Raw genomic sequence first — 22905 nt, forward strand, 5'->3', positions numbered from 1 at the left:
TCTGAATGATGCATACAACTAATATTATTAATAAGCAAAATATCCAACATAAGTCTTCAAGTCTCGACCAATAAAAGAAAAAGGCTCCACAAGAGCTGAACAGATAAAGGAAAAGCCACAACCGGCTGGCATAAAAAAATAAGAGCACTACATGCCTATCTTATTACATGACCGCCATCCAAACCGGTTAAAAATACCCCGTGCTATCATCTCCCATCGGGTAGACGCAGTAACCAAACGCTCCCTGGCCTCCGTCGAAGTGAGTAACGACCACATGTGGATCAACGCGGTGGCTCTGAAGATAACCTGCAAAAAGTGAATATTTGTTGTTCTGTTAAAAACCAAATCATTTATGCAATTCTAGACTGCCCACAGTAAAGCACACACTCCCACACGAATGTGTCTCGTTGTATCATAATTTATCCCATCAAGTCACGTCCCAAATAATGTATTGATGGAATTCGGTGGAGTAATGTTAAAAGCTATGTGGACCGACCGCCACAAATTTTTTGCCAAGGGACAATCCAGAAAGAGATGTTTGATGGATTCGTGTTGGTCACAGAAACTACATCTGGTAGATCATGTCCAATTGCGTTTTGCTAAATTATCCTTCATTAGAATAACTTGTTTATACACAAACCACATAAACACTTTGATTTTCAAAGGAACTTTAACTTTCCAAACATGTTTCGATCTAGGAATCACACTAGAGTTGATAACATCCAAATACATGGATCTAACCGAAAATTCGCCATTCTTAGTTAGTTTCCAGCACAACTGATCGGGCAGTTGAGACAGCTGAACATCCATTAATCTTCGGACAAGATGGAGCCAAGCTTCCCAACGGGTCCCCACTAGCGTCCTCCTAAACTGGATATTAAGCGGAATGGACTGCATCACTGTTGCAACGTAGGCGTCTCTACGCTGAACAATGTTATACAAGGAAGGATATTGGAGTGCGAGGGGCGTCTCCCCTAGCCATGTATCCTCCCAAAACCTCGTAGCAGTACCGTTTCCAACTATGAATCTTGTCCTATTGAAAAAGAGTGATTTAACTCTCATCAGTCCTTTCCAAAAATGCGAATCAGTCAGCCTCACTGTCACCTGTGACAAGGTTCTGGAGTGAAGGTACTTGTTCCGCAAGATCTGAGCCCAAGTGGCCTCCATCTCGACAGAAAGCTTAAACAACCACTTGCTAAGGGGACATCTGTTCTTCACTTCCATATTCTCAATACCTAGACCCCCTTGGTCTTTCGACCTACAGATGATATCCCATTTAGCAAGTCTGTATTTTCTCTTGACTTCATCACTCTGCCAAAAGAATCATGATCGGTAAAAATCTAGCCTCTTCCGGACTCCCACTAGAACCTCGAAGAACGAGAGAAGAAACATGTGCATACTCGTGAGGACCGAATTAATAAGAATTAATCGTCCTCTGTATGACATCAGCTTGCCTTTCCAGCAACTCAATTTCTTCTCAAAACGATCCTAATGCACTTCCATTCTCTGTTGGTTAGCTTACCATGGTGAATTGGTATACCTAAATACGTACAACGTAGATCCCCCAATTCACACCCAAACAATTGCTTGTACGCATCTTGTTCATCATTAGCTCTTCCAAAATAGAACAACTCGCTCTTGTGGAAGTTAATCTTTAACCCGAACAATTGTTCGAACAAGCATAACACGAGCTTCATGTTTCGAGCATTTGCCAAGTCGCGCTCCATGAAAATGATAGTATCATCGGCATACTGTAGAATGGATACACCTCCATCTACTAAGTGCGGGACGAGGCCTCCTACCTAACCTGCATCCTTGGCCCTTCCTATAAGAATTGCCAACATATCGGCCACTATGTTGAAGAGAACAGGAGACATCGGATCCCCTTGCCTCAGTCCTTTGTGTGTTTGAAAATAGTGACATATGTCATCATTCACTTTAATTCCAACACTCCCTTTTTGCGTAAAGGAGTCTACCTGGTGTCTCCAGGCCTGATCAAAACCTTTCATACGCAAAGCCTGCTGAAGGAATGGCCTTTTGACCTTGTCGTATGCCTTCTCAAAGTTAAATTTGAAAACTACTCCGTCTAGTTTTTTTGAGTGGATTTCATGGAGTGTTTCATGCAGAACGACAACCCCTTACAGGATGTTTCTGTCTGGCATGAAAGCAGTTTGGGACGGCTACACAACAAAGTGCGCAATTTGCATAAGCCTATTAGTCCCGACCTTGGTAATTTTTTTGAAAATTACATTAAGAAGATAGATGGGCCTGAACTGCTCAATACGAACGGCCTCTGTCTTCTTGGGGTGTAAAGTAATCGTTCCAAAATTAAGTTGAAACAACTGAAGCTGTCCAGAGAAAAGATCATGGAACATTGAAAGTAAATCCCCTTTGATGATATGCCAACATTTTTTATAAAACACCGCGGGGAAGCCATCCGGCCCGGGAGCCTTATTGTTGTTCATTTGTGAAATAGCCTCAGACACCTCTTTCTCCGTAAATGGGGCAGTCAAGACTTCATTCTCGTCCGACGCAAGTTGAGGTACATCCTCAACCTTGGACGCATCTAAGGACACATAGTTATCTTCCGGCGGCCCAAATAGCTGCTTATAGTAATTCGTGATATACACTTTCAGATTTTCTTGACCTACAATCGTCCCCTCTTCCTGCTCAAGCTGAAAATATCCTTTTCTTGCGGTGCTTGCCATTGGCAATCACGTGAAAGAACTAAGTGTTATCATCCCTTTGGATGATCTTGCGAACCTTAGCTCGCAATGCCCGCTTCAATTCCTCCTCCTGACGGAGATCTTTCAGTCTCAATTCCGCCTCTACCTTAGTTTTCAGCTCTCTGGTATCTAAAATAGTGGATTCGGCTTTTAAGTCTAGGGACTGAATAAGTAAAAGGAGTCTTTCCTTCTCAGCCTTATAAATCCCATGCGTATGTTTAGCCCATCCACGAAGGAATCTTCGCAGATGCCTAATCTTATTCTGCCATCTCTCGATAGGAGTCCTTCCTCCTGAATCTTTAGCCCATTCTCTAGCAATCAACTCAAAGAACCCTTCTCTATCAAACCACGAGAGCTCAAAAGAAAAAATGTTCTTATTCCCCACATGAGATGGATCGCCAGAATCAACCAGCAACGGAGTGTGATCCGAAATTGCGCGCGATAACGCCTGGACAGTTATGAGAGGGAACTTTTGTTCCCATTCGACACTAGCGAGAACATGGTTCAGCTTCTCAAAAGTCGGGTTAGGTAGCGAATTAGCCCAAGTGAATTTCCTACCAGAAAGTTCTATCTCTCTAAGATCCAAGCTTTCGATTATGGTATTGAACATAAACGACCACCTGCCGTCAAAATTATCATTATTCTTCTCCTCCCTCCTTTGAATAATGTTAAAATCACCCCCAACTAGGATTGGGAGTCGCTCGCTACCACAAATACGAACCAGATCAGCCAGAAAATCTGGTTTGAGTTCTGGCTGCGGCCCCATATACCGCCACTAAAGCCCAATTAAACCCATCGGCTTTAGATTTGACCCGAAATTTTACCGCAAAATCTCCCATGATCACACCCCGCACTTCCAACGAGTCACACCTAACCCCGAGTAGGACCCCGTCTGATCTTCCTCTTGGAGGTAAGCAGTGCCAGTCAAAGTCGACACCCCCGGATAAAGTACTAAGGAATTGGGGGGGGGGGGGTAAAATTATCCCTTCCAGTCTCGGACAGGGCAATAAAATCCAACTGGTAGTCAATAGATGCTTCCGCTAGAAACCTTCTTTTAGCCAAGTCCTTAAGACCTCTGCTATTTCAAAAAATTCCTCTCATATTTCATCATGAAATTTTTTAGAGGTACGGATCCTAGCACTTCTATGCACAGCCGAAACTGGATAAACCTTCCGTTTCCACTTCCGCTTAGGCTTATACGGATCCACCTGCCGGTCCTCACAACCGGGCTCTGGGGATTTAGCCTCTGGAACATCTACATGGCTCGAAGCCATAGGGGAATCGAGTCCCTCAGCCTCCTCTAACTCAAGGGCCAGATCCGCACAAAAACTATCAAGAGCCCTAACTCCCAACGCATCTATGTCGTGATCATTCATGGGTTTAACACCTGATATGTTACGAATCATCTCCAAAGCGCGCTCCGCTTCAAGATCGAGAATATCATTAACGGATTTATTGATTTCAGTACTATTACTACCTAGGGAGACCCCTAATTGATTTGCATTGTGGACAATCTCATCATTGAAAAAATGCAAAATCGAATTAGACATATTGACAGACATACCAGTAGTGACCTCAATGTCATGAAGCTTGGCCGCCCGCAAAGCGCACCTTAGCTGCATGTCGTCCACATCCGGATGCTCCTGGAGACGGCTGCTTATCCGCCGCCCCTCAGAAACAGGATCTGGGATCCCGTCAAAAGCTATGACCTCCTCCCTCGTGGCCCTGTTATGGGTAAGACCGCCTGCCTGACCCCCAACAAAACTCAACTGAACTGGATCAGCTGAAAGATCACCAAGAGTCCTTGAAGCCTCACGCGGCCTTGGCCGGTGTCCGGATCCCGGATACGCCACAGGATCCCCACCAACCACTGGCGCAACACCAGGACCCATGAAAGCACCTGAGACGGGCGATGCCACAAGAGAAGGTCGGCGCGGCGAAGCAGTGGGAGGCCCCTGGCAAACTTCTTCGTCGTCTCTTTTGGCAAAGCTTAATTCTAGCCGGTGGATGATTTGGATGTCAGGAGATGCGTCCACATATTGTCTGAGTGCAGCGTTTTGGCGCTAGGCTCCATGGAGCTGTTTTTTCTTTTTGAAACATTAAAAAATTCAATGACTAAATCAAACTGATTTTTTTTCCACATTGACATATGGATGTATACTACTCCCTCCGTTTCGAATTATTTCTCGCAAGTTTGAATGTATCTAGATGTATTTTAGTTCTAAATACATCCATTTCTGTGACGAGTAATTTAGAACGGAGGGAGTACATGTGTGTAAAATTTCATGCAAAAATACATTTGATTCACGAGCTACACAAAAAGTGAAAATCGTTGGTTTTATATATGCACTGTTCACTGTTTCAAACTCATCAATTTGTTTTTTGTGTAAATCGCCCGTCAACGTATTTTTTCATGAAAAATTGCATACACACAGTATACATCCGTGTGATACCGCGGATTCTTTTTCAGAATTTTCGAAGCATTAAAACATGGAGCCCATGGAGGCCTAGCACCACAAGGCATTTCCGCCAATTTTGTCAACTTTCAAGATTGAGACAGACTATATTTTATTATTCACACGTCCCTTTCACTGGGATATTATATTCATGGTTAGCTGGGTGGAGGGTTTTCTATGATTGAACTACTGACCGTAAATTAACAGGATCTATTGATAAAAAAAATGTTACATGTGTGTAAAATTTCATGCGAAAATACATTTGATTCGCGAGCTACACAAAAAGTGAAAATCGTTGGTTTTATATGTGCACTGTTCACTGTTTTAAACTCATCAATTTGTTTTTTGTGTAAATCGCCCATCAACGTATTTTTTCATGAAAATTTGCATACACACAGTATACATCCGTATGATACCGCGGATTCTTTTTCAGAATTTTCGAAGCATTAAAACATGGAGCCCATGGAGGCCTAGCACCACAAGGCATTTCTGCCAATTTTGTCAACTTTCAAGATTGAGACAGACTATATTTTATTATTCACACGTCCCTTTCACTGGGATATTATATTCATGGTTAGCTGGATGGAGGGTTCTCTATGATTGAACTATTGACCGTAAATTAACAGGATCTATTGATAAAAAAATGTTATATTAATGTGAGTCCACATACATTCTAGCATTTTATTTGTTTTATCTGGCTTAAGAAAGAAAGTTGTCGCTTACCCTGGCTTTGAACTTTGAGACATGTATTTGTTTGTCGTGTCAGATACATTGTGATCACCAACCGGTGGCTCTCTGCTTCCCTGCAGATAGCACCATAAAATCAAGTTCATTTTACCCAGACTGGTTTTCGGTGCAGAAAAAGTGGATATATTTATTTGGGAAGTTAGTTTAATAAATTTCAGCTATTTGTTCAAATCTTTGGATGCTTATAAGCAAACAGTGTTGTATCTTATACGGAGTATGTGACAGTGGGGGAGCTTGGAACAAAATCAACGAGTGGCCAACAATGATTGTTAGCTGACTTAAGCTGTAATTTTGATATTTAATTAGTAAAGAAGCTTGACATTTTTGTTGGAAAAGAAGGATAAACCCCCTGCCTCTGCATCTGGACGATGCATGTGGACAACTTATTAATTATTCACAGAGACCATACAAAATAATACATCAGCGAGTCTGAAGCGACCATCTAGGCAACACCTGTTGCTACTACTATCCCATTGATAAAGGTGTGCCGAATATCCGGATCTAATACCAAACGGCCATTGTACCAAACCCTAACATCTAAAGCTGTATGCCCCAGCCCAGCCACACACCGGGACTGGGTCCCATATCGGACCGACGCACTCTCGGAGGCTGCCGCCGCCATCTTCCACCGGTCCATCTTCAGAGCATCAACGGACCCATCGACCTTGCCTGGCCTGCCGTCGACGCCACCACAACGCCGGACAACCCCATCATCCTGCACGAATCCGTCCACACGCCATGGAGATGAGGGCCGCCGTCGGCCTTGCGCTCGATGAGACACCGCTCTTCCGCTTGTCCCGTCCAACTAGAGCTTGCTCCAAAATGATGCCCTCAGGAGTCAGGAGGGACAACGGCATCAAAGGTACCATCATCGTTCGATCCGGTAGATCCAGATCTAGGGTTTCCCCCGGAGCATCACGAGTGGGGTGCCACGACCCGCAATAACGATGCCTCGAGAAGGGAACGACGTCATAGACGCAACCATCGTCCGCCATGACTGAAGTCGGCGTGATTTTCATCGAAAGCCGCGTCCCCCAACCTCGCAGCTGGCTAGAACCGAACGGAGCCTCGCCATGGAGATGAGGGCCGCCGTCAGCACGCCGGTAGGGAGCCCCCAGCCGCCCCTCACCGGTCCTCCTCGTGCCACCGGCCGTCCAAGGCTGTACCGAGACGGATCTAGACAGGACGCCAGATCCGCAGCCATCGGAGTCACCCATGTGCCCGCGGTCGCCACACCGCCGGTCATGTAGGTTCCCATCGCCAACGTGCAGCAGGGGCGTCGCCCTGACTGTCGCCCCCGGCCTCCCCGCGTGAGATGCCGCCTCCGCCTCACCGGATCTACCACGGCAACCACCCGCCCTGGATCTGCGGAGCGTGGCCCGCCGCCACCGTGGCCCTTGCCAGTGACAGCGGTGGCTGGGGATGGAGGAGCAGGGAGGGGTTGGCGGCGCGGGATCGGGGGCCCTGGCGCCGCCCGAGGGAAGGCGACGCGAGGAGGAGGGAGAGATGCGAGGGGAGGGGAAGGTTTCAATGTTGACTACCCCCACCATGGTTTAGTGATCGTCACCGTAGAAACTAAAGAGAAACATAAAGACTTTGTTTTAGTGATTCTGACTTTGCGCACTTCTTGAGCCTGCATATTTTTTAGCGATCATCACTGCATCTATCTTGACGATCGACTTTTTGACAACTCTACTAGAGCTGCTCTTATATTGCAGATGATCAAATCTGCTTTCTTGATAGTATACTTGATAGAAAACAATTATGTTAATTGGCCTAGTAGTGATTGTGCCATGTTACGTACTGGAGTAGAACACAGTATGGAAGGTATAGAGTGCAAGGGAAGAATTTTAGGAGTAGCACTAGTAGTAATACTAGGCAAGGCTTCTGTCAAAAAAAATTACTAGGCAAGGCATTTGCAATCACCCACCGGCCGAAATCACTGAACCTTATTAGCAATCTTCGACACAAATTAAACTCGACATGAAAGTATTTTACAATATGACCTTTTTAGCAACGCCACAGCCCGCGACGGTTCTGCCCAATTTAAAAACGCCGAGCTAGATTATGTTGCTGCTTCATATAAAAACACCAAGGTAACTCGCGTTGGATCTCCACATAGCAACGCCAAGGGCTTTGGCGTTTCTGCCCTATACGTAAACGTCATTGGTTTTGGCGTTTCATACGTGGTAGTACTCCACAGCTCCATCGGCAGGAGCATGTATTGATTAGCACAGACCGATCGGCACCCTGCTGGATAAATAAAACTAGAGTAGATAGTAAAGCTGACTGCCGGAGGGAGCAGTATCTTATGCGCCCGGCCACAACTTTGTCGACTCACACAAGCAGATCCAGTTGATTCTGCTGCTATCATCCAAACGAACGCTACAAATCAAGTGCATGTCCCACCAGGAGGTGTCTTTCTGGTGCTATTAGTACATCATGCACCATACTGTTACGTGAGCTGGGTGTGGGTAAATGCTCGATCGGAGGTGTCTTTCTGGTGCTATTAACTGGTTGGCCGTGGTCGGTGCACCGAGCTGTTCTTACTGCTACGTGAGCTTGGTGTAGGTAAATGCTCCACGGGGGGCAAATGTGTCAGCTTACGTAGACCCATGCACATACCACGCCCATGCACACATACTTCTTCACTTAGGTAGACCCATGCACACACAACGCCCATGTTTCAGCTTACCATCTGATTTTTCTTAGGACTTGTCCTAGTTAGCAGCGTTGTTGCTCGAAATATCCTGAGTCTATCTAGGACATGTCCTAAGTGTCCTCCTGTCCATCAAAATTCCTGTTGCAATGCTTCAACAATGCATTTAGGACATGCCATATGCTTAGTACGTGATGGCCATTATCCACTTTGATTTGTGACATTGCCGAAATATTTTATTATTTTCTTTGTAGGCTCAAGGGTATTTGTACGTATATTTATAACTTGAGCTACTAGATTATTTATTGTGATTGCGACGTGGCTGGAATATTTTATCCATATAAATCAAAGAGTGCTTAGATGAATAGGCCACACATGAAACGCCACTGCCAATGGTGTTTTCATATAGGGAAGAAACGCCAAAGCCCCTGGCGTTTCCATGTGAAGAAACAAACGCGAGCTTGCTTGGCGTTTTCATGTGGAGCAACAACGCGACCTAGCTCGGCGTTTCTATGTGGCTCAGAAACGCCACGGACCGTGCGTTGCTAAAAGGGTCAGATCGTGAAATATTTTTCGTATCAAGTTTAGTTTATGACAAAAATTGCTGATAAGGTCATAATAGTGATTTCGGCCTCACCCCTCAGGGTACTGGGCTACTGGGGTCCATGAAAGCTCGTCCACTTCTGATATTTTCAAAGGATGGTACCATCTCTTCTACTACTGCCTTGTTTCTGTTTCCTGCTCATTTCGTCCACTATAGCTCGTTGTGAGTTGCTTTCATATATCTCTATTCGTTGCCCTGTCTTGTCTGCCTTCAAGTGGAGGAATTCGACAACCAATCCATTCCCATCCATGAAGGGGACATGCTTATGGAACGTACGGTGGTGTACGCATGATACCTGAATCTCTGACTAGTTACTGGATGAATCTCTGATATACTATTCAAACTAAATGCAACTGAATCCTTGCGCAGTTATCCTACTGCCACTTGATGCATCAACATTCAAACTTAATGCTGTTATCTAATCATGAACCATCTACGGAGGCTAGAGTGATTGGATACGTTACGCTTCTGCTATAATTATTAATGGAGTGAAAGACCTCGTCAATTGAAATGCTTTGTGATCTTCTTCAACCTCTCTCGTCTCCTGCCCTATACACTCATACAGTACCTCTTTAGGGCATCATCAAATCAGACTTTTAAACCGTCCGTAACTTTTCAGACCGCGTGTTTCAAACGTGTGTCGCGTTTTGGAAACGGGATCCCCAGATTTGCCTGCCTGCGGCCTGCAACGCGGCTTCGTACGGCCCATCTTCACCAGCAAATATTCAAGACCCTCGCGTGGGGCCAGGCCTCGCAAGACGGACGACGCAAAACCTCCTCAGGGGTGGCATCGCCAGGCTGGCTTGCGAGGGGCGGAGAGATCAAGGCAAGGGACACCTGCGAGGTTCCCGTGACGCAAGCCATGACGACTGGAACCAGACGGGCGTCAGCGCGCGCAGTGTCTTCGTTTCTTCTTTGGTGCTAAAGGGGCAAGCGCAGGCGAGGAGTCCCGAGGCATCAGACAAATGTTTCCATATCGGTGCAACAAGACCAAGACCAGCAGGACGGCAAGACGGAGGTCACCGTGGAGCCCAAGACGGCGTCACCACCAGAGCCTTTGGCAGGCGAAGACCACTTTTGTCAGGATAGCTCGCACTAGTTGTCTCCCTTCGAATTTGGCCGTTGTGGGATCCCTTCCCGCTCAATACTTGGACCAGGGCCATTATAAATAGGACTAGCCACCACCAAAAAAGGGAGAGGAGAAAAAGGGAGAGGAGAAAGAGGGAGATTCCGATCTTTGAACCACGCAAGCACACCAAGCACAAGAACACCTCTCCTCGCGAGGCTGTTCTTCCCTTGTACTGTTCATCCTCAGCCCAAGAGGCAATCCACCGCATCACACCGGAGTAGGGTATTACACCACAACGGTGGCCCGAACCAGTATAAATCTTGTGTCTCATGTTCTTTGGGTTCGTCGAGCTAGGCCGTGAGATTGTAGAGTGTGCGAGCTAGAGAGGGGAGAGATCTTCGTCCGCACCCCAGTGTTCGAACCTTTTTTGCCGGAACCCGAAATCCGACAACGTGTTTAGCCATCCAACAGAAAATGTATCGGTCTGTCCAATGGTCCAAACACACTTTTTCCCGTAAACCCGAGACAAACTGGGAGGGGGCTTTGCGGGAGTCCGGACAACAGCTACGTAGGACCCCATCACCCCCGACACCCCAAACCTCACCAAAATCACTCTCGAACCCCATGCCTCCATCCTTCAATTTTCTCTCCTTTCGTCATCATCTCTTGCCTTCGTCGCCGCTCCACCACCCATCCTCCCGGCCGCCCCGCCACACCCTTGCCAGAACTCTACAAGTCCTTAACCTCAAACGGTACACCCGGGCCCCACGGTGGTTCTCCTCCGCCGCCGTTCCACACCTCTCCTCTGACCACCGCACAAGAATTATCCGTTCCTACGATACTCACCATGCCCGGTGAAAGGATTGATATAATTGACTAGAGAGGGTGGGGGTGAATAGGCAACTAACAATTTTTAGCTTTTCTTTACCAAATTAAACTTTGCATCAAAGTAGGTTGTCTAGATATGCAACTAGGTGAGCAACCTATATAATGCAACAACAACAAGCACACAAGCAAGCAAGGGATACAACACAATAAAGCTTGCACAAGTGACGGTGAGAGATAACCAAGAGTGGAGCCGGTGGAGACGAGGGTGTGTTACCGAAGTTCCTTCCCTTTGAGAGGAAGTACGTCTCCGTTGGAGCGGTGTGGAGGCACAATGCTCCCCAAGAAGCCACTAGGGCCACCGTATTCTCCTCACGCCATCACACAATGCGAGATGCCGTGATTCCACTATTGGTGCCCTTGGAGGCGGCGACCGAACCTTTAGAAACAAGGTTGGGGCAATCTCCACAACTTAATTGGAGCCCCCCAACGGCACCATGAAGCTTCACCACAATGGAATATAGCTCCGCGGTGACCTCAACCGTCTAGGGTGCTCAAACACCCAAGAGTAACAAGATCCGCAAGGGATTAGTGGGGGAATCAAATTTATCTTGGTGGAAGTGTAGATCGGGGTCTTCTCAACCAATCCCTAGAAAATCAATAAGTTTGATTGGCTAGGGAGAGAGATCGGGCGAAAATGGAGCTTTGAGCAACAATGGAGCTTTGAAGAGAAGAGGTCAACCATAGAAGGAAGAAGACCCCCCTTTATATAGGGGATCAAGAATCCAACTGTTTTCTGCCCAGCCCGCAGCTAAGCGGTACTACCGCTTAGGCGGTACAACTCCGCACATGCCTAAGACTACACAGAGTGTAGCTACGGTAGTGCCGCTGGAGCGATACTATCGCTGACCCGAGCGGTACTACCGCTTTGGGTCTTAGTCCTGGAGAGGCAGCGGTAGTACAGGGTGCCAGGGGTAGTAGTACCGTGCCAAGCAGTACAACCATCCTAGTGCCTCTCTACTTTCGCTTGTGGCAAAGTAGGAACAGAACCTTGCACGTAAGAAAACCCCACAAGCGGTAGTGGAGACGGTAGTATGGGCTGTAGTACCGCCAAAGCGGTACTACCGCAGTAATACCGCTCTACTACTATGAAATACAAATAGGCAACCGAAAGTTGCACGCTCATGGAAACCCTAAGCGGTACTACCACGGAAGTACCAGCGGTACTACCGTAGGCACAGGCGGTACTACCGCTGGCAAGATTCTGAAAACACTACTGGAAACAGAGGAAATGCTCCGGAGATGGAAGGAGGCTATGGGTGCATATGAGGCTGTGTACGTGTCGATTCCACACATACCTTTCCAAAGCAGACCCCCTCTTAATAGTACGGCTTTCCTATGACTCAAATCCATCAAAAAAGAAACGTAGAAAAACCGCCGTCTTCGAAAGGCTCCGAGGGGCGTCGAATCGTCTAGTGCCTAGCCATGAGATATCTGAAATGCTCAATGCACACGATTAGTCCGCAAAAGCATTGTCATCAATCACCAGAACCACTTAGGGAGAAATATGCCCTTACAATCTCCCTCGTTTTGGTGGATTGATGACAATACGTGATTTGCACAAAGAGATATATAAAGAGCATAAGCAAACCCAAGAATCTATAAAATATAGACAGGCTCCCCCTAGATGTGTGCATTCAATAGATGTGCTTTGGACTGCACAACACACATACTAGGATCGACACTCCCCCTATATTTTATAGACCGGGCAATCCTTGCAATGATATAAGGGACATTTAAGCAAGGAAATTAATAAGACAAAAGATCAAACATTCATGCACATAGAGACATAATAAGATTAACTAGGGTAGCATATGTCTTACACCATACGATAGAGTCTCACAACAAACCAAAGCAAACGAAGGAAAAGAGTTCACAAGTAGAAACACAAAAGCAACAAGAACCAAGCTTGTGACTCAACAACACCCTGTAGAAAGACAAATCCCCGGTCCTAAACCTCTCCCCTTTGGCATAGACACTAGTAGAAAAAGGGGGCTTTGGTCCAGGCCGGGTAACCCCATTAGTCCCGGTTCAGTCCAGAACCGGGACCAATGGGTGCATTAGTCCCGGTTCGTGCGGCTAAGGCATTAGTCTCGGTTCACCTGGGCCCTTTAGTCCCGGTTCATGCCACGAACCGGGACTAAAGGGTGCGATGTCCATTAGTCCCGGTTGGTGGCACCCTTTAGTACCGGTTGGTGCCACCAACCGGGACTAATGGCCTTTGAGGCATTGGTACCGGTTCATGGCACGAACCGGTACTAAAGGTCCAATTTTCAAACTCCCCCCCCCCTCGTGGACCGCCTTTTCAGTTTTAGAAAAAACAAAAGAAAATGATGGAAATGTCAATAAAATAAAATAAAATAAGTTTCCCATGTGATATGTGGTCTAGTTGTTGGGAAAATTTACAAATATTAATTTCGACTTTATTTACAAAATCTCTCTGGAATTTGTAAAATGGGCATAACTTTTGCATACGAACTCGGATTAAAAAGTTTTTTATATGAAAAATCATCTACTCGAAAAGTTACATCCGATGGAGACAGCCTATGGCCTGTTTGCAAATTTGTAGAATCCTCAAATTCCAAAAGGAAAAAAAGTTATGCTCAAATTTCAGTTTTTTTAAATTTTCATTAAATCTGGTCAAACTATGGTCAAACTACTTATTCAAGAAGTATTAGTGTTACTAAATAATTATTCGAGAATATTAGTGTTATTAAATAATTATTTCAGTTTTTTTGAATTTTAGTCAAATCTGGTCAAACTATGGTCAAACTGTGATCAAACAATGGTCAAACTACTTATTCAAGAAATATTAGTGTTACTAAATAATTATTGTTTTTTAGAACAATAGTTTCAAACTCAAACAGTGAAATGTGTGACTTCATGCTCAAGCTAAAATCCTGAGGGTTAATAGGATTAACATCTTACTATTGTCAGGAAAACAACGAGTGCAGACTTGGAAACGAGGGAGAATAGAACCTGGAAGTTAAGCGTGCTCAGGCCGGGGGAGTGGGAGGATGGGTGACCGTCCGGGAAGTTAGATGATTTGGAATGATGTGGGGTGATTAGAGATTAAATTGAGCAGTGATGAGAGGGGTGATTAGAGATTAGAGGTTAAAATAAATCAGAAATTTGAAAATAAAAAAAATTTCAAATTTTTTTTTCAAAAAAAATCAGAAAATTACTTTTAGTACCGATTGGTGTTACCAACCGGGACTAAAGGTGGACCTCCAGGCAGCGACCACGTGGAGGGCCTTTAGTCCCGGTTCTGGTTTGAACCGGGACTAAAGGGTCAGGGCATTAGTACCGACCCTTTAGTCCCGGTTCAAGAACCAGGACTAAAGGCCCTTATGAACCAGGACTGCAGGCCCTTTTTCTACTAGTGAGAGACACCAAAAAGGGGTAGAGAGTGACCTAAGGCAACTCCATATGGCACTAGTCTCCACCCATGGACTCATCAAACTCCTCCTCAGAATCAGACCCATCAGCAGACTCCTCCTCAGACCCATCGGACTCCTCCTTGATCTCCTAATCCTGAGCTGGAGCAGAAGTAGCAGCATTGGACTCATCTGAGTCCATCCAGTGAGAGTACGAAGAGATCCACTTGTCCTCCGGAGTGATACGGTCCTCAGAGCCATCCTGAACTGGGATCTCAAGCTTCCTCATGATCGCCTTCCTCTCCTGACGAGACTTCTTGGCATCCACATGTGCCAAGTACATCTTATGCTGAACATCGGTCTGAAGGAAAAAGAGCTTCTTCACCTTATGCTTGAGCTTGGCCGCCCAACCTGACTGTCCAGAAGAATGCTCTGTGCCGAGAGCAGGACCACCACCATCACCCTGATCCTCTCCAGAAGCTGAAGACACAACCGCCTTAGGACAAGTAGTAGAGGCCCAAAGCTCCTTCTGATGCAAGTTGAGAACATCATGAGGAGTCAAGGGTCCGTTCTCAAGTGGCACACCAGGGAAAGTGGAGCTCCAGGTAGTCTGAATCATCTTGAAGATGAAAGGAGCATAAATTGGGCAATGATCTCCATAGATAGCACTCACTAGCTCCTTCCACATGACATGAGAGACATCCAAGATGGCATTCGTGCCCTTCTCAGAGTGGCACAACATGAGCATATCCACAAGATGGCCATGCACCATGTCCAAGTTGCCAATGCGAGAAAAGAGAGTGTGTCGAAAGATGCGATGCATAATGTCAAAGAATGGCTTAAGCTCTTTCTTGACGCCCTTCTCAGTCTTGGTGATAATTATATGAGGCTTCAGCTCATCCTTGTGAGTAGGCCCTTCCTCGTGGTGAGGATGAAGGCCAAGAGGCTTCCTCAGCCCCTCATCAGGATATCCAAGAAGTGCCATAAACGCACCCCAAGTGGTGCGCAACTTCCTGCCATTGGTCATCCAGATCAATGTGCGCTCTGAGTTTGTGCCATACCAGATGGTTGCAAAGAACTGAGCAACCAACTCTGCATCAAAGTCATAGTTGAAGGTCATGAGGGGCACGATGTTGAGGTATTCAAAGAGGGCACGAGCTTCTCCAAAGTAGGCCTGGTACTTCTCCATATGTTCCATGTTGATTGACTTGGTCTTGACAAATAGATTCTTCCTTCCCTTGATCCGATCAAAGTACACAAGTGATTGGTCCTTATTCCAGAATGGTGAGCCAACCAGAGAAGGATCCTGAGGAATGAGGTAGGGGTTTTGCTCACGATATTGCCAATACTCATTCTGCTTTAACTCAGCGGCCGTCTTGACCGGTTCCTTCTTCTTGCGAGCAGCGGTTGACTTGACATTTGACTTGCCCTTGTTCCTGGTAGACTGACGATGGGCTGACAGAGGTGTGGGGGCAATCTCTTCTTCATCTTCGGAATACACAATTCTGGCATGATAGGTGCGACCACGCTTGGATGGGGATTCACATTCTTGTGACGGACCTTGGAGCTACTACCACCAGAAGTGACACAAAACCGCAAGGGAAAACATGAATACAGACTATGCATAAGCCAGGAAGAAACAAAGGTGAGAAAGGAAGGTTTAGGGAGCATTCTAGAATTTGGGGCCTCGAGCGGTGGTACCATGGAACTGGGGCGGTAGTACTGCCCGAGCGGTAGTACTGCTGCACAGGGGCGGTAGTACCGCTCTGGGAACGGGAAAACAGAATCCCCAGATCCGGTAGTTCCGGAGATCACAAATTGAGAAATGCTCCACTAAAACTTCAATCCTCCTATCTAGCAGTCATTCAACGTCCTACTCAAGCCCCGATTTAGCCAAAAATCGAGAAACCACCACACATTGCCCTAGAAACATAGATTCAAAGGAGAGAACCATAGGAGCAACAAAGGAGGGCAACACCGAGTTCCATGGCAAGAGGAGGTGGTGGGGAACGATTCCACCGGCCAGAATCGTTGAAGACGTCACGAAATCGGGCAGCCGGAGCGGCGGCCGGGCTGTTCTTCGACGCCTGAGTGAGAGAGAGAGAGAGAGACGTGCGGAGGGAGAATGAAAGGGTATGGGGGAGTCAGAACTCCCCCTGCCCGATACATACTCCCACTGCGTCCCGCTAAGCGGTAGTACCGCTAGGGGCAGCGATAGTACCGCCCCGGTACTACTTCCGGGCAGGAGGCCCAGTAGTACTGCTCGAGCGGTAGTACTGCTGAAAGAACGGTAGTATCACTTAGAGCGGTAGTACCGTTCCCTCACATCGGTAGTACCGCCGGCAGGGAGATAGAACATCCCAAACAGGGAACAAATGGCTTATGTAGACTAGGGGTTGAAGCATAGGGAAAGGCTTGGGATAGAGACTCAAGAGAAAAGCACAAGGAAGAGATACTCCAAGTTCAAAAAGACCAAGAAACCAAGATCAACTTGGAGTAACTCAAAGCACAAACAACATCCTAAGGAAGCTACTCAAGCAACCACCTTTCAAAGGAGGGCTGTGGCCGAGGCCACCTATGTTTGAGTCAATTGGTATGGCACAGTGAAGATTTTAACCTTGTGCCCATGACCGAAACTCGTCTTTGAAGCACAAGTACCATAAAAAATGGATAATGTGAAAGAGTTGATCAATTTATGCATAATGGGGGGAGGGAGAGTTCATTGAGAGAACAACACTCCCCTATGTCCATGCCTACACCTAAACAAGACATCACGATGAGTATGGTGGGGTGTGCAAAGTTCAAGCCACATTGCTCGAATCAATGATATTTAGCTCATGCCTTAACTCGCGAAATCTTGCTTCATCCAAGGGCTTCGTGAAGATATTTGCAAGGTTATCATGAGTGTTGACATAGTTGAGCTCGATCTCCACTCGTCTAATATGACCCTGAATGAAGTGATACCGAATCTCAATATGCTTCGTCTTGAAGTGTTGCACCGGGTTGAGAGAAATCTTGATGGCACTTTCATTGTCACACCAAAGAGGCACTTTGTCACAAATGACACCGTAATCCTTTAAAGTTTGCCTCATCCAAAGAAGTTGAGCACAACAACTACCGGCGGCCACATACTCCGCTTCAGTGGGTGAGAGAGATACACAACTTTGCTTCTTAGAAGACCAACTCACCAAAGAGCAACCAAGAAATTGGCACCCTCCGAAAGTTGACTTCCTATCCACTTTGTTTCTTGCCCAATCTGAGTCCGAAAATCCCACAAGGTTGAAGTTAGATCCTCTTGGGTACCATAAGCCAAATTTTGGGGTATGAGCCAAATATCGAAAGATTCGCTTGACCGCCACATAGTGGCTTTCCTTAGGTGCGGCTTGAAATGTGCACACATTCCCACACTCAACATGATATCCGGTCTAGATGAACAAAGGTAAATCAAGGAGCCAATCATGGAGCGATATACCTTTTGATCCACCGCTTTACCATTGGGATCTAGTCAAGTTGGCATTTGACAAGCATTGGAGTGGAAGCCGGCTTGACATCATTTAGCTTGAATCTCTTGAGCATGTCTTGAGTGTATTTGGCTTGGTTGATGAAGGTTCCTTCTCTTCTTTGCTTGATTTCAAACCTGAGAAAGAACTTCAACTCTCCCATCATGGACATCTTGAACTTCGAGGTCATGAGAGCGGCAAACTCCTCATTGAAAGCTTTGTTAGGGGAACCAAAGATAATATTATCAACATATAGTTGTCATACAAACAACTCCCCTTTGACCTTCTTAGTAAAAAGAGCGGGGTCGATTTTCCCAATTTCAAACCCACCATCTTTTAACAATTTGGTAAGGTGCTCATACCACACACGTGGGGCTTGTTTAAGCCCATAGAGTGCCTTATCGAGTTGGTACACATGATTGGGGAACTCGGGATCCTCAAACCCCGGGGGTTGTTTGACATACACCAACTCATTAATAGGACCATTAAGAAAAGCACTCTTCACATCCATTTGTTGCAACTTGAAGTTATGATGAGAAGCATAAGCAATCAACAAACAAATAGATTCAAGGTGAGCAACAGAAGCAAAGGTTTCACCATAGTCGATACCCTCGACTTGGGAGTAGCCTTGTGCTACCAAATGAGCCTTGTTGCGAACAATAATTCCATGAGCATCTTGCTTGTTCTTGAATATCCACTTGGTTCCAATGACATTATGGTTTCCCGTTGGCCTTGGCACCAATCTCCACACCTTGTTGTGCTCAAAGTTATTGAGTTCTTCATGCTTGGCATTAAGCCAATCCGGATCCTCGAGCGCCTCATAGACCTTTTGGGGTTCAACACAAGAAACAAACGCGTGATGTTCACAATAGTTTGCTAATTGTCTATGAGTGATCACCACCTTTCTTAAGCTTCCAAGCACATTCGTCATGAGATGATCTTTGGTAGTGAGCTTGGATGCAATCTTGGTGGCACGACGCTCCAATTCCTCCTCAGGAGAGAGAGTTGAGGAGTGGTAACTTGATCATCTTGAGTGTCGTCTTGAGCTTGTTCTTGATCTTGAGCTTGCTCTTGATCTTAAACTTGCTCGGTGGTGAGAACTTGACCTTGGGCATCACTTGGTGGTTCACCACCAACTTGAGGTTGATCTTGCCCTTGACCTTGTTCATTTGGTTGAGGGCCTTCACTTTGTTCTTCGGAAGCGTGTGGGTCTTGGGTTGGTGATGGTTCCACTTGAGAGGAACATTGTCCTTCTCCTTCGGCCACAAGGGGTTCCTTAATGGGTAGGATATTACCAACACCCATTATTATTATGCATTGGGGAGGAATTTCATCACCTACATCACAAGTACCACTTTGCTCCACTTGGGAGCCGTTATTCTCATCAAATTCCACGTTACACGTCTCCTCAATGAGTCTGGTGGACTTGTTGAGGACATGGTAAGCATGAGAGTTTGTAGCATAACCAACAAATATGCCCTCATGAGCTCTAGCCTCAAATTTAGACAAACGAACACCTTTATTGAGAATGAAACACTTACACCCGAACACCTGAAAGTACTTGAGGTTGGGCTTGTTACCGGTGAGTATCTCATATGGAGTCTTGTTCAAGCCTTTGTGTAGGTAGAGCCGATTGGATGCATGACACGCGGTGTTGATGGCTTCGGCCCAAAAGTTGTATGGAGACTTGAACTCTACCATCATGGTCCTTGCCACATTCATCAATGTTCGGTTCTTCCTCTCCGCTACACCATTTTGTTGAGGCGTGTAAGGTGCGGAATATTGATGCTTGATCCCCTTATCACTAAGAAACTCATCCAAGGTGTAGTTCTTGAACTCGATGCTGTTGTCATTTCTTATCGTCAAGATCTTTGCATTGTGTTGACGTTGAGCTTCATTTGCAAAGTCGATGACGGTTTGTTGGGTCTCACTCTTCCTCTTGAAGAAATATACCCAAGTGTATCTTGAATAACCATCCACAATCACCAAGCAATACTTTCTACCCCCAAGACTATCAAAGGATGGAGGTCTAAAGAGATCCAAGTGATGGAGCTCCAAGGGCCTCTTCGAGTATATGATAGTAGTGGGAGGGTGAGCCTTCTCATGTAGCTTTCCTTTGATACAAGCACTGCAAGCACGATCTTTGCCAAAACTAACATTTGTTAGTCCACGAACATGGTCCCCCTTGAGAATACTTTGCAAAGATCTCATATTGACATGGGCTAAACGGCGATGCCAAAGCCATCCCACATCAACTTTAGCCATTAGGCATGTCGCGGTCTTAGTGGGTCGCTTTGAAAAGTTAATCACATAAAGACCGTTCTCGACATGCCCAATAGAGGCTACTTTAAGAGTCTTGCTCTAAAAGAGGGCCACGGTATCAATATCAAAGAAACTGGCAAAGCCCATGAGTGCAAGTTGACGAACGAAAAGTAAGTTGTATGCAAGGGACTCGACAAGCATGACTTCTGGATTGTGAGGTCATGAGAAATGACAACCTTGCCAAGACCCAATACCTTACAAGACGAGGCGTCACCCCACTCGACATTGGTGGGCATAGATGAAATCTTGTGCACGACCACCACCAAGTCCTTGCTTCCGATCATATGATTTGTGGCTCCACTATCAAGCAACCATGACCCCCCACCGGAAGCAAACACCTACAAGAGATCAATGCTTGGTTTTAGGTACCCATTTTGTAATGGGTCCTTTGATGTTAGTAACAAGGGTCTTAGGACCCCAAATAGACCATTCAATGTACTCATAAGGAGAACCAACAAATTTAGCATAAACATGCCCATCACTAGCACGACATAACACGTAATAAGGGTTAAAGTCGCCGGCTTTTTTGGAAGGGGTGGCATTTCCCTTCTTGACACCACCACCCTTCACATTGTTCTTCTTATCCTTAGGAGCACCCCCTTCCTCCTTCACAAATGTTTGCTTGAGAGGAGGAGGTCGTTTGACCTTGTCATTCTTCTTCTTGTTCTTGGACTTGGGTGCAAACCCAATTCCCTCCTTGCCCACAACCTCCTTTTGATTGCTCAAAAGGTCGTTGAGGTTCTTCTCTCCTTGTATGCAAGACACAAGGCCTTTCTCAAGTTGCTCCTTCAACTTTGCATTCTCCTCCACAAGATGCACATGCTCACAACACGGGTTAGTAGCATTTGCATTATCAACTAAAACCATATGAGGAAATGTGGCTTTCTCCTTGGTTAGCTTCACTTGGAGTTGATCATGAGACTCTTTGAGGATAGCATGAGCACCCTTCAAGGCCTTGTGAGCCTAACTCCTCCTTGAGTCTAGCAAGATCAACCCCAAGTTTGACCTTCTCAGAATTGAGCACATGAGATACAACAAGAGCATGATCAAGATCTTTCTTTAATTTAGCATGACCACCATTGTGTGACTCCTCAAGAGCCAAACGATGGCCACGCTCTTCCTCAAGAGCATTAGAGAGATCCAATATCTCATCGGCATAGTCACGACTATGCCCCTGCATCTTAGATATGGTGTCTTCGTGAGCCTCGATCATGTCATTGGCTTCACCAAGTTGTTCCAAGAGAGCAACAAAGTGCTTCTTGGATTTACCCTTGAGCTTACTCACAAAAGACTCAAATTCATTTCTTCCTCATTAGACCCCTCACTTTCATCAATGCAATCCGTCAATGAGGGATTAGTAGTGATGGTGGTTTTGATGTTGGGGGTTACCTTGTTGGTGGCTTTGGCCATGAGGCACTTGGCGGTAATGTTCTCGTTGGGTGAGTCGAAGAGGGACACCCGTGGAGTTGTTGCAATGGCAACAGAGGCCATGTCAACCGTCTCACCATCTTCATCATCCTCATTGTACTCTTCTTGTGCCACTAACCCCTTGGGAGGAGTCTTCTTGGTGAAGTTGTTCTTGTTGGGGAAGGACTTGGCCTTGTCTTTTCGGATGAGCTTGCCACCATTGTCTTCCCTCTTCTCATATGGGCACTCCACAACAAAGTGGCTCACATTGCCACAATTATAGCATGTCCTCACGCGTTGCTTGCCCTTGGCGCCACTTGAGTCGTTCTTTTTGAAGTTGGGCCTTGAGTTCTTCTTGCTCCAAAATTGCCTTGAAGCGAGAGCCATGTGCTCATGATAAGCATATTTTGTGTCTTTGGGGTTACTGTAACGCCCTGGACACACCCGCCGGTGGTCGTTACTCCTGGCAGGATATAGACTGGCCCTATAGATCAATACTAGTATTTTCTGCGCACTTTGTCCTCACTCGTGCGCACCCGGGAGCAACTTCCCAGTTGGTCACCCATCCTGAAACTACTCCAAGATGAGCACGCTTAACTTTGGAGTTCTGTCCGAATGGGCTCCCAGAAAAAGAAGGAATTCCTTATTGATATGAGTAGTCTATCATTCCTATTAAGCCAACCTATCACATACACCCCCACTCAGAGGAACCGACGTCCTCGTTGGGCCACAGGAACATTCCCTCTTGGCACAAACGTCTGTGCATCTAGTCCGGCACATGTGCCATGCCATGTGCCACAACGGGTCACAAATGTCATGCACAACATGACCACACACCTATATGCAAACATCCATGTAACATCGAGGGTCGGCTCTGATACCAACTTGTAACGCCCCGGACACACCCGCCGGTGGTCGTTACTCCTGGTAGGATCTAGACTGGCCCCACAGATCAATACCAGTCTTTTCTGCGCACTTTGTCCTCACTCGTGCGCACCCGGGAGCAACTTCTCGGTTGGTCACCCATCCTAAAACTACTCCCAGCTATGTCGGCGTTCTGGGAATGGGGGTCCCCAGACTTGCCTGCCTGCGGCGTGGCTCAAAGGGGGCCCAACACGGCCCATCTTCATCAACACAGACCCAAGACCCTCGC

The 22905-nt window shown here is 46.3% G+C and overlaps 1 protein-coding gene across 1 annotated transcript; it reads right to left on the reverse strand.

Moving 5' to 3' along the window:
• Positions 1–2: 2 nt before the first annotated feature.
• Positions 3–4755, reverse strand: LOC119268209. Its single transcript, XM_037549786.1, has 2 exons — positions 4291–4755; positions 3–306 (listed from the first exon to the last, which is right to left on the reverse strand). The coding sequence occupies exons 1-2, from the start codon at positions 4616–4618 to the stop codon at positions 188–190; spliced, it is 447 nt and encodes a 148-aa protein (XP_037405683.1). The 5' UTR covers positions 4619–4755; the 3' UTR covers positions 3–187.
• Positions 4756–22905: the final 18150 nt, after the last annotated feature.

Source organism: Triticum dicoccoides, chromosome 3A, assembly GCF_002162155.2.
Source record: "Triticum dicoccoides isolate Atlit2015 ecotype Zavitan chromosome 3A, WEW_v2.0, whole genome shotgun sequence".
NCBI lineage: Eukaryota > Viridiplantae > Streptophyta > Magnoliopsida > Poales > Poaceae > Triticum > Triticum dicoccoides.

What these genes read in the sequence shown, in the direction of transcription:
- LOC119268209 (XM_037549786.1), bottom strand. Translation starts at nt 4,618, where the DNA reads ATGGGTCCTGGTGTTGCGCCAGTGGTTGGTGGGGATCCTGTGGCGTAT. An exon ending in TGACATTGAGGTCACTACTG is followed by an intron (nt 307 to 4,290) that starts GTATGTCTGTCA and finishes CACTTTTTGCAG; the next exon opens with GTTATCTTCAGAGCCACCGC.